Below are 14,728 nucleotides of genomic sequence, written 5' to 3'. Positions count from 1 at the left end.
TATAATCAAGTCCTAGAAATTTAAGTATGTCCATAAATCTCATGTATCAAGAAGTTTCTCAACAAATTTACTTACAATTTTGCTTCGACTCTAATTCATTTACATTCTGATTATTCAGTCCTGACACTATATAAGTGTTAATGTTCGTTTGTCCTTCCGTTTCAGTGCTACGCTTTTATTGATGTTGTCATCCTTGTTGCATATTAAAATTGCCGTGGAAAGATTAGTAGATAAGAAACAATGGCCTACCTATGAGCTCCATCGCCAGTAAAATAATATCCAGGATACACAGAGAAATATGTATTCACAAATCTGAAAATAGGGATTGTTTTATTCGCGTTGTTCCACTTTCGGTAATATCCTCTTAGAAATTTTTTCTTTAACTTTGGAAATCTGTGTACCACTCCCAACAACGAACAACTCTGGCCGCAGCGCTCGGCCCACTTACCTGCCTAGCCTATAACCTAACCTAAAATATTTTTTTTATGAAGTAATTAAACAAAATAAATGCAAAAGAACAAGTACAAAATGGTCTACTGCATTATAAAAACGCCTCACTGTGATTTGAATTTATTTTGTTTAATAACTTAATAAAAAGAGTTTTTATGTTCTACTTTTGTAATGAGTAAACCTAAGTGCATTTTAATCAATGATAGGGTTGAAAAAGTAACACTGAGGAAAATTTTTTAGTCTTAAATATGTTTTAAACTTATAGATAAACAACTTTCACAAAAAGATTTTTTCTAAATCTGTCATATAAAGCACGAATTAAATTTTGCAAGTTATGATTGCAAATATGATTTCTGCTGATTTTCTAATTTACATAGGCGTTTTTTATATATATTACTCTTTCCAAAAATACCTCTCTTGTCAAGATTGGAGCAGTTTTAACCGTCATGACCTTCAGATAGTGTCCAGGCAATACCCGGCCATGGAGTATCTAGGCAATGAGTATTTTTACCTGTCATGATCTCCAAATAGTGTTCTGGCAATACCAGGCCATGGAATAGTTAGACAAAGAGTAGTTTACCTGTCATGATCTCCAAATAATGTCCTGGCAATACCAGGCCATGGAGTAGTTAGACAAAGAGTAGTTTACCTGTCATGATCTCCAAATAATGCCCTGGCAATACCAGGCCATGGAGTAGTTAGACAAAGATTAGTTTACCTGTCATGATCTCCAAATAATGTCCTGGCAATACCAGGCCATGGAGTAGCTAGACAAAGAGCGCCATCAACCTTGTTTCCTTCAACTATCTTTCCCTGTTGATTATTTTAAGATTTGATTCATTTAATGATTATTTTCTATATATTCCCCTCTAAAAAGATGTTGGGTTGCATTCCTGGTGTGTTGCAGCTTTGTCTTCAGGTTTTAAAATAAAATATTTGTTTTACAATCCTTTTTCTATAGGCGTAATCTAAAGATTTAGCAATTGAACAGGTGTCTGAACTATCTCACCGATAATTTTAATCTACAGAATGGATAATTTTGTTTCATCCTTGGGATGTGCATCAATTTTTTTGACTATTGTCTTACCCCTTAAGATTCCTATTAAACTATCTTGAGTCTTCGTTAAATGAATAAGATCTTGTATCAAATCATGCCTTGTCATCCAGAAGCACAGGATCCATGCCAAACATAGGTCTCTGGGGTTTACCTGGAGCCAGGGGGGCTCCGGGAGCTGAGGGTCGAGGAGAGATAGCGATTCCTCCAGTCTCAGTCTACAAAAAGTACTTCATTAAATAAAAAAAACCTTTAAGGTCCAGGTAACCAAATCAATTTCTGAGAAAATCCTTTGTGTCTCCTATTATGGGATTGGATAATGTGTGAATTAAACTAAACTTAGTCTTGAAATTTGTTATTTTAGTAGGACGGGTATTTTTGTGTAATTGATTACCTAAGGAAATATATCTATTTATGAAACCTTTTCTAAATCTAGGATGTGGAATCGTGGATGATAAAAGGAAAAAATAAGATAAATTGAAATTTTGTTTTGATTTTTACTTTATTATTTGTGTAAAAATGTCTGTAGTACGATACGATAAATGATTTTTCCATATAGATCAGAACCGAAACTACTACATCGAATAATAATCGGTAATGAAGCCATACTGGAAATGTACATTTAAAACAGTTTTGTTAGTCTCGAGATGTCTAAGGCACGGGCTATTTTAAGTATGGCTTAGAACTGGCACCAGCGGATAATTTTGGAAGCCATTCTGGAACGATGTTTACCTGCCACCAAGTATCCACAACATCACATCTTTTCTCCCCAATAACATCATGGAACCATTGCCAAGCTTCCTGATATATAAAATAATTTAATTTTAACAAAATTACAATCTAAATTATACTTAAAAGTGCAAATTTTCATTGGTGAGGCTTTGTTACCTATTAAGTAACTAAATTACAGGGTGGCAACATTCATAAGAAGCGAAGCACAGAAAAAAACATGGATGGACAAACGGACAAAGTTAATTATGTCAGATGTTGAGTTGTCTATAAAAAGAAAAAAATACCTTTTAAAAATAAGTATTTTTTATCTTATGAAGCAAGAGCGACTTACAGACGGAAAAAATGATAAACTAGATACTCACAGATCATGGTAATCTTAACAGAAAATTTTAGCAGTCTATCTATAATAGAAACCGAGAATATCGCTTTTCTCCATAGCGTTACGGACTGACCCGTTAACAGTCAGACAAAGTTAAGCTTCGCTTCAACAAATGATAAGAAACTTACAATATTGATGGGTTCACCCACAGAACCAAGTTTTCTTAGGGAAGATCTGTCATACTTTGTCACATAGTCATCTCCATACCTACAAATAAAAATTATGTAGATGCTTATAGGCCAGGGCAGTTCTCATCAACAAATTTCAGACGTCTATCTTTAAAGAAGTAAATATAGTGTATATACAATCTTTTTAGGTGCTTTCACACTAAGTGCCTGTTGAGCACTGGTAACCCTCCCTTCCATCCTCATTTTTTAATTCAATTAAAAACTAGGGGAGTATTTTTAGCTTATCTAACCCCTGCGGAGCTGTCCATTACCCTATACAACCTAACCTAATCTTATCTAAGGTAATAAACAAAACTATCCCCTCAACCTTATTTCCTTTTTTTCTTAAAATAAGGGGGGGGGGGGGGGTTATCAGTGCTCAATAGGGTATTTTGTGTGAAAGCGTTGCTATTTGTTTTACCTGATCAGCAATCTGAGGGCTGTAGGTGCTCCATAGAAATGGTTTATCTTCAGTCTCTCTACAGTTTCCCAGTATCTACCTAAATTAGTAGATCATTTTTTTAGATATTAATCCTGAGGTGAATTCTTAAAGGTGGATTGCCACACTAAAATTAGTTTGCCTCACTAAAAATTTAGAGGGGATAATTTTGCCTCACTAAAATTTTAGTGGGGCAAACTGATTTTAGTGGGGCAAAACTTTTTTAAGAATTCACCTCTGGTAAGTCATTTAAGCAATTTATTAATAGACATGAACTTTACAAAGCTTTGGAACCTCCAAAATAAAATAATTTGAAAACAGTTTACTGTAGTTTAATTGAAAGTCTTTAGTCTGATCCTTTATAATACACAAGTAGATCTTTAAATGGCAAGATTGTTACCTAGAATAATATAAATTGTTTTTTAAAAAGTACTAGCAGCTTCGCCTCTAGCATTTTGAAGAGTAGGTAGGAATACAGTAATATAGTATAAAGCAATTTTAGGATCTATGTGAAGTTTCCCTAAAATCGGTTTATTGGTTATTAGGATATTAATGGACAAACAAAAAAAACTCTCATTACTTTATGCAAGACTAGCGGCAATCTGTTAAAAGGGTATAAAGAAGCTGAAAATCGCTTAAAACTATTAAAAGACTTAAATCTGAAAATAAAAAAGAATAAAACCACCAATGCAAGGGGACTATGTAAATCTTATCTAATATAAAGAACCCAATGAATTCAGTAGTTATAGAGATCTTAAGCTTCAGACAAAATACTCATTCTATTTTACATAATAGGATATATGAAATGTCAATTTTAATGCAGCTTTTTTTATTGCCACCAATATAAGCCAGCAGTAAATGCCAGAAACTTTGAGTTTACCTGGATCAGGATAGGTAGGAGTTGATTCGAATAGCAAGGACGTTCCTCCATTTCCTAGATTAATGGTTTATTAAATTAGAATTTATGATAAAAATTATAGTTTTAGTTCAATTATTTATGTTTGGAATGAAAGATATCTGAATTTTCTGACATTAACCTCTCAATTTTTTCAATTCAATTATTTATTATTAATAAATTTTACACCTAGAGGTCCATATACCACATAGCTATGTCCAGTAATCCAACCAATATCAGCCACACATCCAAATAGTTCACCCTAGGTATATCATATGTGATTATTTGTGGCTAATAGTCCATATACCACATAGCTATGCCCAGTAATCTAACCAATATCAGCAATAATGAAAAAGTTCATGCATGTAGATCCATTTTTATCCTATGATTTTAAGGAAATTTAAAATTTCTTAAAATAAGCTGTTAATTTTTTCTATCGTGATTTTTCTAGGAATGGTTGAGTTATCCCCCCCCCCCCAAAATAAAATAGAAATAACTTTGACCTATAAAATTGTATTGCATATAGGAGTGCAATATCGGTCGAATCGTTGGACATCAATTACTTTTAAATAAGAATTGCTTTTCCATTTATTAATAATCAAAATGATAGAACTACTCTTTTTGTTTAAACTTCAAAAAAAAATGTGAAGGGAGGGGATTGGTTTAGGAAATCAAAACATAATTTACCTGATTGTAATCAAATGCATGTTTCATTGTTACCATAGCATACAAAAGATAACCAGCACTACTGTGACTTACACCCTAAATTTGAAGTAGATAGTTAAAAAATAGCTAAGCCATTAAGAGCAATTTTAAAAATTCAAAATGATCGTTACGCATTAATAAATGTAAGCAAGCAACACCATGTGTAACAAATTGCAGACTCTATATTTTACATCATTCATACCCCCCATGCAAATTCTTGTGCACGACGCTGTTCCTTCCCTATCATCTTTACTTCACTATTTTCTTTCTCTCTCTGTCTTTGTCTCTGTTTCTTAACCTCTAGAGTTGTGCCCCTGTAATCAGCTTATAATATTAAACAGCCTTGTTTCTATTGTAGCAACCGTCCACGTTACAATAATACAAGAAATAAAACTTGAGTTACCTTAGGTTTACCAGTACTACCACTAGTGTACAGTAGGAACAGAGGATCTTCTGAGTCCACAGGTACTGCTGCACAATCATCTGTACAACCAGAAAGACCATCATCCAACCAAGTATCTCTATAATTAAGATTATGTTTAAATAAGAATAAAGGAGCTTCAGGTACTGATGGACACTCATCTGTACACCCAGATGGACAGTCATCTGTACACCCAGATAGACTATCATACAACTAAGTATCTCTATATTAAGAATATGTTTAAATAAGAAGAAAGGGGCTACAGATGTACAACCAGAAAAGCCATCATCCAAATAAGTCATCAATGACAGCCAATTGACACTGTGTTCTTAAATTCAAACAGACATTTCAAAAAGCATAAACAAATTAATTTTACCTGTTAGCAACCATGTTGACATCAGTACCAGTACGCCTCATTACAAAAACATTCTTGACAGAATCAACATTCTCAAGAGCTGTGTCTACAGTTTTCTTCAGAGGAATACGTTTACCACCTAAATTTCAAATTAATGACGAACTTCTTCACAAGCCTTGAGTTTAAATAATTTTTAGCCAACTCAACAAATTTTTATGTGATTTCCCTCAAAGTATCTGTCGAGCACGAACACGAACACAGTAATAGTGTCTGACTGATTATGACGTAACAAAAAAGATTAGCCAATGAGAGGCCGTTATTGAACAATGGTAAAATTTATAGTGGCGTCTCATTGGCTATTTTTTTTGTTACGTCATAATCAGTCAGACACTATTACTGTGTTCCACGAACACCCCCACCCTACATTTTTGGATATAAATTGAAAATAAGGAGGTGTCCTAACTCTGCTGGGCTTAAGTCTCGAAATTGAATCATTGATCTAGGTTGATATTAACACTTTTAGAGTATCCTCAATTCTACTAATAACACTTTTTACCTCGTACAGCTTCATCCGCAGTAACTACAACTTTTGCCTTTGCATCATTCAATCTAAACATTTAAAATCAATACCAATGCTCATTAGTATTCATATAAATTCACTAGCGTGGTCAAAACCAATTTACCAATGAATTTCTCCATTCTAGGGAGTCTTGCCAGTTTTAGTCTGTTTTCTGCCCCCTCCAGGCGATAACCCTTTGAATACAGCGCCCCCATATGCTACGGAAGCAGCCGGTAGAAGTACAATATTTTTTTTTTGAAAAAAATGTTAACAACATTGTGCATTATATATGAACTTTACAAGTAATATATTCATATAAAAACTTCAAGTAATGGTAAACATTTACCTCGTAGCTAAAGCATCTGAGGAAAATCCAGCAAATATAACTGAATGTACAGCACCTAATAATTTTATTAAAATATAGTTTAATTTAATTTAAAATCTTCATTTATTTATCATTAAGATTTTCAAGGACGATTACGTCGAACAGTAGCGGAGCTGTTAAGTTGGTACGCTTAATATGATTATTAGATTGAGAAAGAGAGAGAGGTGGAAAGAGGGGAAAAGCCTTGGAGGTAGTAGCATTACATACAGACAGAAAAAAAGACAGACATACATGTTTACTTTTAGAGTAGCTACACTTTTTAGATTAAGAATGGAGAAAGGGAAGTATAGAGTAGTAAAAATCAAAAACAAAATTATTTCACTTATATAAAAAAGAAAATGGTCACCTATTCTAGCTGTAGCAAGCATAGTAGCAACAGCAATGGGAGAAACAGGTAGGTACAGTCCCACAACATCTCCTTTCTCCACACCAGCCTAAAGATTATTATCAAACATATGTAAAATTACAGTTGCAAAGCCGCTTCACTATAAGTTCAATTTTAAGGTAAAATATATAATGTTTATTGATTACAGATAAGAGGCTGAAGTACCCTATACTTATCCCCGTGCGGGGATACTAAGTGCTTAAGCTAACCTGACTTAAAACAAGCGAAAAACTACTTCGTCATTATTTCATTTAGTACAAAAATAAGGGGTGCGTGGGGTTCTGTGCTCGACAAGACACTTTGAGGGAAAGTGTAAACTATTTTCTTCCTGTTACTTTTTATTTCTTGCCCTTAGGATGGCATATGATGTACCTGTTTCAATAAATTTGCTATTTTAGCGACCATTGTCTTTAGCTGCGCATAGGTCACTTTGACCGTATCTCCAGGTTCATCCTTCTCCCATACCAGAGCTATCCTTTCTGGATCTAGGGCCGCCCATCTAAAAATTAGATAAGTTGGAAAAGTTGCTCCATATGTAGAATTTTAAACAGTGATAAAAAAAAGTCCAAAAAACTATAAAAACTTTTTAGCAATACAAACAAAAGCAAAAATCTTAAGGGATGAGACAATGGATTATAAATTGATATATGTGATGATAATAAAATTACCCATTGGAAATTATAAATTTGTTGAAAATTTTAAACACTACTATTTGTAACCAACCAATCAAAATACAATATAAGTACCCGTATTTTTGGAGCCAACAAATAATTTACAGTTCAATGTACCCTCCCTCTCTGAAAGAAAAAAAAATCAATAGGATTAGATTTATGATAATGTTATATCAAAACTTTTCAACAATTAGTTTTTTTTACCTGTCCACACAATTGACGGAAACATTAAGTTTTCCTCCCTGGAACCAGGAGAACTGTCCAGCACTCATATCACATGACATTCCAACATCAAAATCTTGGCTCCAATCCAATCTGGATCTGTAAGAAAAGAGTTATGGTTGCGCAGCTACTCTTATATTTCTTGGATTGCTTTGTGTGTCTGTCTGTCTTTTTCAAATATAATTTCTAAGGTTTCCTTGGTTTAGTTTTTGGGTGTTTTTTCGCCATAATACAATTTAATTTAAAGTTTATCAAGCTTAAGTTAAGGCTTTAGTGGTTAACAAAGCTGTATTCTACAAGTTTAGGTACTCTTAAACTAAAATTTGTTACCTGGCTAAAATGCTCCAGAACTTTTCTGGTTCTGTAATACTGTACCTGACAAAATATGTGTATTATACACTTTTTTAAAAAGAATTTTAAATACTTTGAATTTCCAGTTTTTACTTTCTTTTAAATTTAAAAGTTATTGCATCGTATTTTACACAGCTTTACGCGGATATTAAAATGAAAAATTTTAATATTAAAACCAATTTTGTCAGCCTCGAGGAGCACTGGGCCAATAAAAATCTTGTATTATTTTTTTAATTTTTACATTAATATTCGTGGAAAATCTCTGTAATACGATGCTATACAGTATTGGTGAGGACTAGACTGGTTCAAATCCAGCGGATATTAATTGGTTTCGAAGCCACACTGGAAAATAACTTACTTGTGTAAATCATGATGAGAGGAGATATTGTCTCCAAACTGACTGAGTTCAGGAAACTGTGTTGATGTAAAAGGTCGTCTTTGTATCACACTTTGGTATTGGACATTTGATTTAGGAATTTAGGCAATTAACTTTTTTAATTGGAAAACAGTTGCTTTAGAGATTCAAAATAACAAAAAACATGACCACAAAAAAAAAACTTTTAATGAAACAAGATAAATTTTTATAAATGTTTTAGTTGTTTTTAAAATAAATGTCAATTCCTTTTGGAGGTAAATTGTTGTTTGGCACAATGTTCAAGCAGTCGAGTCAATCTTATTTTAACCATTTTTAAGCTTTTTGCATTTCTAAAATTGACAATCACAAAACTTTAAGAACATAGCAAAAATTCTTTATCAAGCTTACCAGAGTTATGACGTTGTTACGCTTAATGTGAAGTTATAAAGTAGCTTCCCTAAAATTATCTCTAGCTGTGACTTTTAAAATATTAAAATTCTTGACTTTATGAAAAAATATAAAATCTTTTGATTACTATTAATGAAAAGTATAACAGCAAAGTTTTAAATAGATAAAAAATAATTTGATTTAGTAAATAATCCACCCTTTCCATGATTAACAAGACTAGTTTATGAACAAAAATAACTGTCCCCACAAAAATATCTGTGCATTCAAAATGGTCCTAATAAATTAGAATGTAACTGTAATGTCTCAGCCAGTTATAGGTTTGAAAAATACATTTTGAAATTAGTATTTTTCCCTCTAAAACAATTTAACTTGATGTTTATAAATAACAAAAGAATTCATAACTATTTCCATGTAATTATGATTTTTATATATTTCATGATTGGTAATTTTAAAATTAAAGTAAAAGAATAAAGGAGGCATGAGCTATATGTAACTCTTCCAACATTATTCATACATTTAATATTCAAAACGTAAATCTTTTAATTTCCAAGTGTCTCAAATGTAAATATTGTTAAGTTTCTTTAAAATTATTTTATTTGACTAATTTTATTTTAAAATTTTAAAAAGCTTTCAATCTTTCCTTAATCTTAACCTAAAACGTCAAATATGCACCCAAAAACAAAAAAATAAGAACTATAAACACCTTTCAAAAGTTTATCATTTAATGTTTTCTCACTAAAAATACTACAAAACAAATAATACTGACGCAAAGCGTAGAAATAACTGCGTACAATAAGGCTTCTTATTAAACACTAAGTAGAGAGAAAGGTTGCCTAGCAACTAAACCATAAAGTTAGTTTTAAGATGATTAAAAAAATAAGTAAATGTATATGTTTCTCTTCTAAAAAAACACACAAAATAAGAATGTTTCATTCCAAAGAAACTTAATCTAATGCAGTACATTTTTTTAAAAAATAAACAATTCATATGAATCCTCAACCTTTATTTTCATTATGAATAATTATAATACAGATAAGCACAAACAAATGAAAGAGAAGCTTCGCTCCTTAATCTAAACAAGTCTGCTTCTACGGCTGTGTGGTACTATGCGCTGCCTACCAAAAAGCACAACCTTCTTTTTATTGCGTGTCGCGCTGTTCTGGGTGTCATATCACTTCCGAAAAAAGCCTTTTTTTTCGATATCAAAACACATAACTATTAGAATGACTGGACTTAAATTCCAATAAACAAAAAAAGATTAAGAAACCAATACTGAATAAAATATTTAAATGTTATATTATAAAATTATTATATTAAAGTTTATACATTTAGAATTACTTTGCGTTATATATGCCATAACTTTAGAAGCATTCTTTGCGCTAATTAAAGGTTCCTAAAAGAATATAATATTTTGATATCATTTTTAGCAAATTTAAAAGTCTTCAGAATTCTACATTTTAATAATTGTTACTTCATCTTTTTTGATCATTTAGATCCTGTAACTTTCATACTGTTACTATATCAACACAGGATTATATTATTTTTTCATTATTATATTGTAAGTTTCTAAACATGACACTATAATTTTGTCAGCCACTTTTGATGTTGAAATAAAGGTGGACACAATGCTTCTAGTTTTGCATATCATTATTGATCATATGGTAATAATACTAAATTCTGAATGAGCTGTTATCACATTCTAGCGGTCATGAACGAACACCGTTGATCTTAATCTATGTAGTGTATTGTCTCTCTCCTTTTTTTCTCTCATACAACCGCTTTTCTATTTGCATTAACACACATTTTTTCTTTAATTTGCAATATATATTTATTATGTAATTAAGAATAGGCGAGGTTGCTAATCAAAAGACTATTGGTTTTAATAGTAATGTTAGATTTTCGCTCTATATGCTCCACTTACAGCTGTTCCAGGATCACAATATTCAAATTAATTAATAGATACCAGGATGGTAGCGAGTGGGTGGCTGCTTTGCCTGAGTTAAAGAAAGCCTCCTTTAAATTTAAATTTAAGGGGGGGGGGTTGTAATTAAAAAAACTAAATTTTCTTTTATCGTCAATTCAGTTGCGTGCACAGCGATTCACCAGGAGGGTGTGAAACCATTAGGGGATAGATAAAGGGGAAGGCAAGTCTTCCAAATTTCACAAAATAGAGGGGTGTTGACACCCACCTAATGGTCAATTCATACTTGAAAATTGCAAATAGGAGTCTTCTAACCTAAAACTAACTTTAGATATCACGAATAAAAAAAACAAAAATGAATCTCTTTGTACTATTTATCTTCTTCTACTGTTAGCTACTAAATAGTAAATAAGAATATTTATGCAAATAAACTATAAAACTCGTGTTATCAGACATGGATGTAGAATATACGTGGATATTATAAAAGAAGAAAAAAAGTCGTCAATTTAGGTTGCAATTTCCCCTCGCTTTTATTGGTCGAGGCGTTTATCCAGTAGAATGGAGGGGATGGGGGAGATCGTTATTTTAACGCGCTACAGAGTTCACTTTTTTTTATAGAACATGAAAATCTAGCGTAAGATCCAAGTAATAATATATCCATTTTGTCAGAAATGTTTATTGTTTATACAACTTCAACTTTAAATTTAAGCCACTATAAAATTTTTATTTGTTGTTTTCCCTAATAGATTTGTCTTTTCTTTAGAAACAGAGCATGCAGAGGAATTTCATTTTCATACATCCCAAATAATGATACACAAAATTACCTTCAAATTATAGTGGTGGAAACGAACAGACACTCAACTTAATGAACCAACCAACAAAAATAAAAATAAATTCCCCAAAGTTGTTTAGCCAACAAATAAAAAAAGTTGGGGACAAGTGTAATATAAACAGCCTAATGTAGTTTCAAAACATTAGGGGAGGGTTGAAATTTGAACTTACCCTCTTCAAAAATTTCTGTGTGCATACCTTGGTTAATGTATGTTCAAAAAAAGACTTAATTCCAATGTGTAATCTACATTCAATATGAGTGGTCGAATAATGTTCAGTTTGAGTGATTATTTTATAAATAATTAATAAAATACAGAAAATTCACATGATATTTTATTGTACTTGTTAACTTTTTAAATTTGTCACTGTCAGTTTTAAGGTAAATATTGTCATTTAAAATAATTTAAATATCAAAATGTAGGTATGTACTATTTAAATTTAATTACTTAAATTCATACAAATTGACAGCTGAGATTGTTCAACACTGGAAATGAAAATAAAACACAAACCTAACTTGCAACTTGATCCAAACAGAATAAGATAACTTTGATAATTTGTGTTTAGAATTAAATGCTGTAACTATTGCATATTTCAATATAAAAGATATTTTTAGCAATATTTTTGAATAAGTGAGTGGGGTGCAATTTCTATGAAGTGGTTTATAGCGATTGGCAATAGTGTAGTAAAGATCGATGTGTAGCGCTGTGTGGCGATATGAATTGTCAAATAGATATACACAAGCCACATAAGAGCATATATCCTTATTCTAAAGTAACAGGATGTCTGTGTGTCTGTGTATCTGTGTGTCTGTGTGTCTGTACCGAAGGATCTCGCTAACCGCTGAACCGATCGGGTTCTACTTAACAGGGTAGCTTCTCATAGGTCCTGGGAAGGTTTATAACTATTTTTTTGGGGGGTGGGACACCCCCAACCCCCCTAAAAAATGAAAAATCCCCCCCAAAAAAATTTTTTTTTTAATTTTTTTAACTAAAATTAGAAATGAGGGGGGGGGGGCACTTTTTCTTTAAAAATTTAAGATAAGAAATCGGGTTATTAAATTTGACTCTCTCCTCCTCAAGTGCCCCTAGAGGCCTCTAGGGGCGTAGCCGCTAGTAATTGAATAAGATAACTTAATTGTTATTGGTCAACAATCCCAAAGGGCTTCAATATGGATGTTGTAAATATCTCGTAATGGCGGCCACAAGGTTTTGATAGGGGGGTGCGCGGAGACGACCCTCCTACGCCAAAATTCGAGGGGGGGGGGGGTATCAAAGTGTCAGTGGTGTGTATAATGAACCGTAAAAATTCACCTTCTGCACGCCTCTAGAGAAACTTTGATTTCCTTGACGAAGTGTATCATAAATTCTGAAAAAAAATTGGGAGGCATGAATTCTCCTGAACTTTGTTTATAAACAACATTTGAAAATATCTGAGAATGCGCTAGTATTTCAAATACCTTTATAATTTTCACTTTGTCATTTCATTATAACCTTTAATTTTATTTTAACCTTATTAAATAACAGTTTCAAAACTTTATATTTGATGACAAGATAATAAATGATTGAAAGTTTGAATCAAACTACAAATTATTTGCCCAGATTTGCATCAAATCCAGGAATAAATAAGTAGGTTAAAAGTTAATTAATTTACATAAATCATAATCCTAAAATTTAATGGCATTCTCTTATGGAAATTTTTATTAAAATATGTTTCATATCTAAGTATAGTTTAAATCCAGTATTTTATTTTGTATACTATAAATAAAAAGGAAATAACTAAAAATCATATTTTAACTGTTTAAACTAGTATTTTTTAAACAGCCTAAAAAGTAGTTTTACTGGATATTTTGTAATTTTTTTTATGACAAAATACAAACAGTTAATTATGATCACTTTACTTGGATTTTACTTTGATGTGCTAAAATTCTAATAACACAAAAACCAGAAAAAATATAAAATTAATTACTTGCTTTTAAATTTATCCCTTTATTCCTAACAAAAAAGAAGAAAATAATGGGGAAAAATGAGTAAAAATGTCCTATTTAGCAACTGCACAGAATAAACGCAACGTGGAACTAAACAATTCTTTGCGTAAATCAATTCATTGAAGATTTTTCAAATATTTGTGTTTCATCAATTATCAAGTTTTATTGTACTTAATACTAAATACATAACAACAACTATCTTTATTGATATCTTCTTAAACAAGGATGACAACATCAAAAAAAGCGAAGCTCTGAAACGGTAGGACAAACGAACATTAAGACTTGTCAGTCTGAACTGAATTATCAGAATATAAATTTATAATTTCGAAACAATTTTTAAAGTAAATTTGTTGAAAAACTGCTGAAATACAGGATAATGTTTAAGGATATACTTACATTTTTAGAACTTGATTATAGAGTTGCTTCGCTTATAGTATTGTGCTTCATAGGAATCAGTATTTCAGATCAATCGAATAATTAGAACACATAAAAATTAGCTGTTATTAACGGTAAAAATTAACATGTTTAAAATGGACGTACGGACATTCTGGTAACGATTGTAGAGTAGATACGTTTTCTACATCTTACCCAACTACTACAGGAATCACCATGTAAAGTTTGAAATCGATAAAATTATTTTAACATGCCTAAATCAACGAAAAGAGCTAACCGTTGTGGAGGGACTGACCGACTGAAGGACGGACGGACCGAACCTAATAATAGAAAAGCTTCGCTTTCAAAAAGAAACTAGAAAAGGAACAAGGATTACAACATTCATAAGCAGCGAAGTAAACAAGTTATTTTATTTTCCATTTATTAACAAAGCTTAACATAACAATTATATTCACACACAAATAAAACTAAAATTAGGATAAAATTAAGCTAGTAAAACCAAATATGATTGCTTATCGATTTTCTACAAAATTTGGTAATAACAAGGATGACAACATCCATAAAAGCGAAGCTCTGAAACGGTAGGACAAACGGACATTAACGCTTGTTTAATGTCAGAACTGAATAATCAGAATGCGAATGTATAAGAGTCAAAGCAAAATTGTA

General features: G+C 31.7%; 1 protein-coding gene across 1 annotated transcript in view; it reads right to left on the bottom strand.

Annotated features, from left to right (window-relative positions):
* The window catches only part of LOC145322729 (acetyl-coenzyme A synthetase 2-like, mitochondrial), a 66,866-nt gene that overhangs the window by 8,599 nt on the left and 43,539 nt on the right, over positions 1–14,728 (bottom strand). Inside the window, exons 2-20 of the mRNA XM_080164969.1 lie at positions 8,796–8,877; positions 8,529–8,622; positions 8,150–8,194; positions 7,802–7,918; positions 7,299–7,425; positions 6,888–6,975; positions 6,503–6,557; positions 6,154–6,206; positions 5,619–5,736; positions 5,225–5,342; positions 4,804–4,878; positions 4,306–4,378; positions 4,102–4,155; positions 3,204–3,282; positions 2,744–2,822; positions 2,237–2,305; positions 1,606–1,722; positions 1,169–1,263; positions 250–312 (exon numbers count right to left, since the gene is read on the bottom strand). Coding sequence (XP_080021095.1) covers positions 250–312; positions 1,169–1,263; positions 1,606–1,722; positions 2,237–2,305; positions 2,744–2,822; positions 3,204–3,282; positions 4,102–4,155; positions 4,306–4,378; positions 4,804–4,878; positions 5,225–5,342; positions 5,619–5,736; positions 6,154–6,206; positions 6,503–6,557; positions 6,888–6,975; positions 7,299–7,425; positions 7,802–7,918; positions 8,150–8,194; positions 8,529–8,622; positions 8,796–8,856 — 1,580 coding nt within the window. The 5' untranslated portion in view covers positions 8,857–8,877. The remainder of the gene's footprint in view (positions 1–249; positions 313–1,168; positions 1,264–1,605; positions 1,723–2,236; positions 2,306–2,743; positions 2,823–3,203; positions 3,283–4,101; positions 4,156–4,305; positions 4,379–4,803; positions 4,879–5,224; positions 5,343–5,618; positions 5,737–6,153; positions 6,207–6,502; positions 6,558–6,887; positions 6,976–7,298; positions 7,426–7,801; positions 7,919–8,149; positions 8,195–8,528; positions 8,623–8,795; positions 8,878–14,728) is intronic.

Source organism: Acartia tonsa, chromosome 1 (genome assembly GCF_053477335.1).
Source record: "Acartia tonsa isolate MP-2025a chromosome 1, ASM5347733v1, whole genome shotgun sequence".
In the NCBI taxonomy this organism is placed as follows: Eukaryota; Metazoa; Arthropoda; class Copepoda; order Calanoida; family Acartiidae; genus Acartia; species Acartia tonsa.
This window is presented reverse-complemented; position numbering and strand designations above follow the sequence as displayed.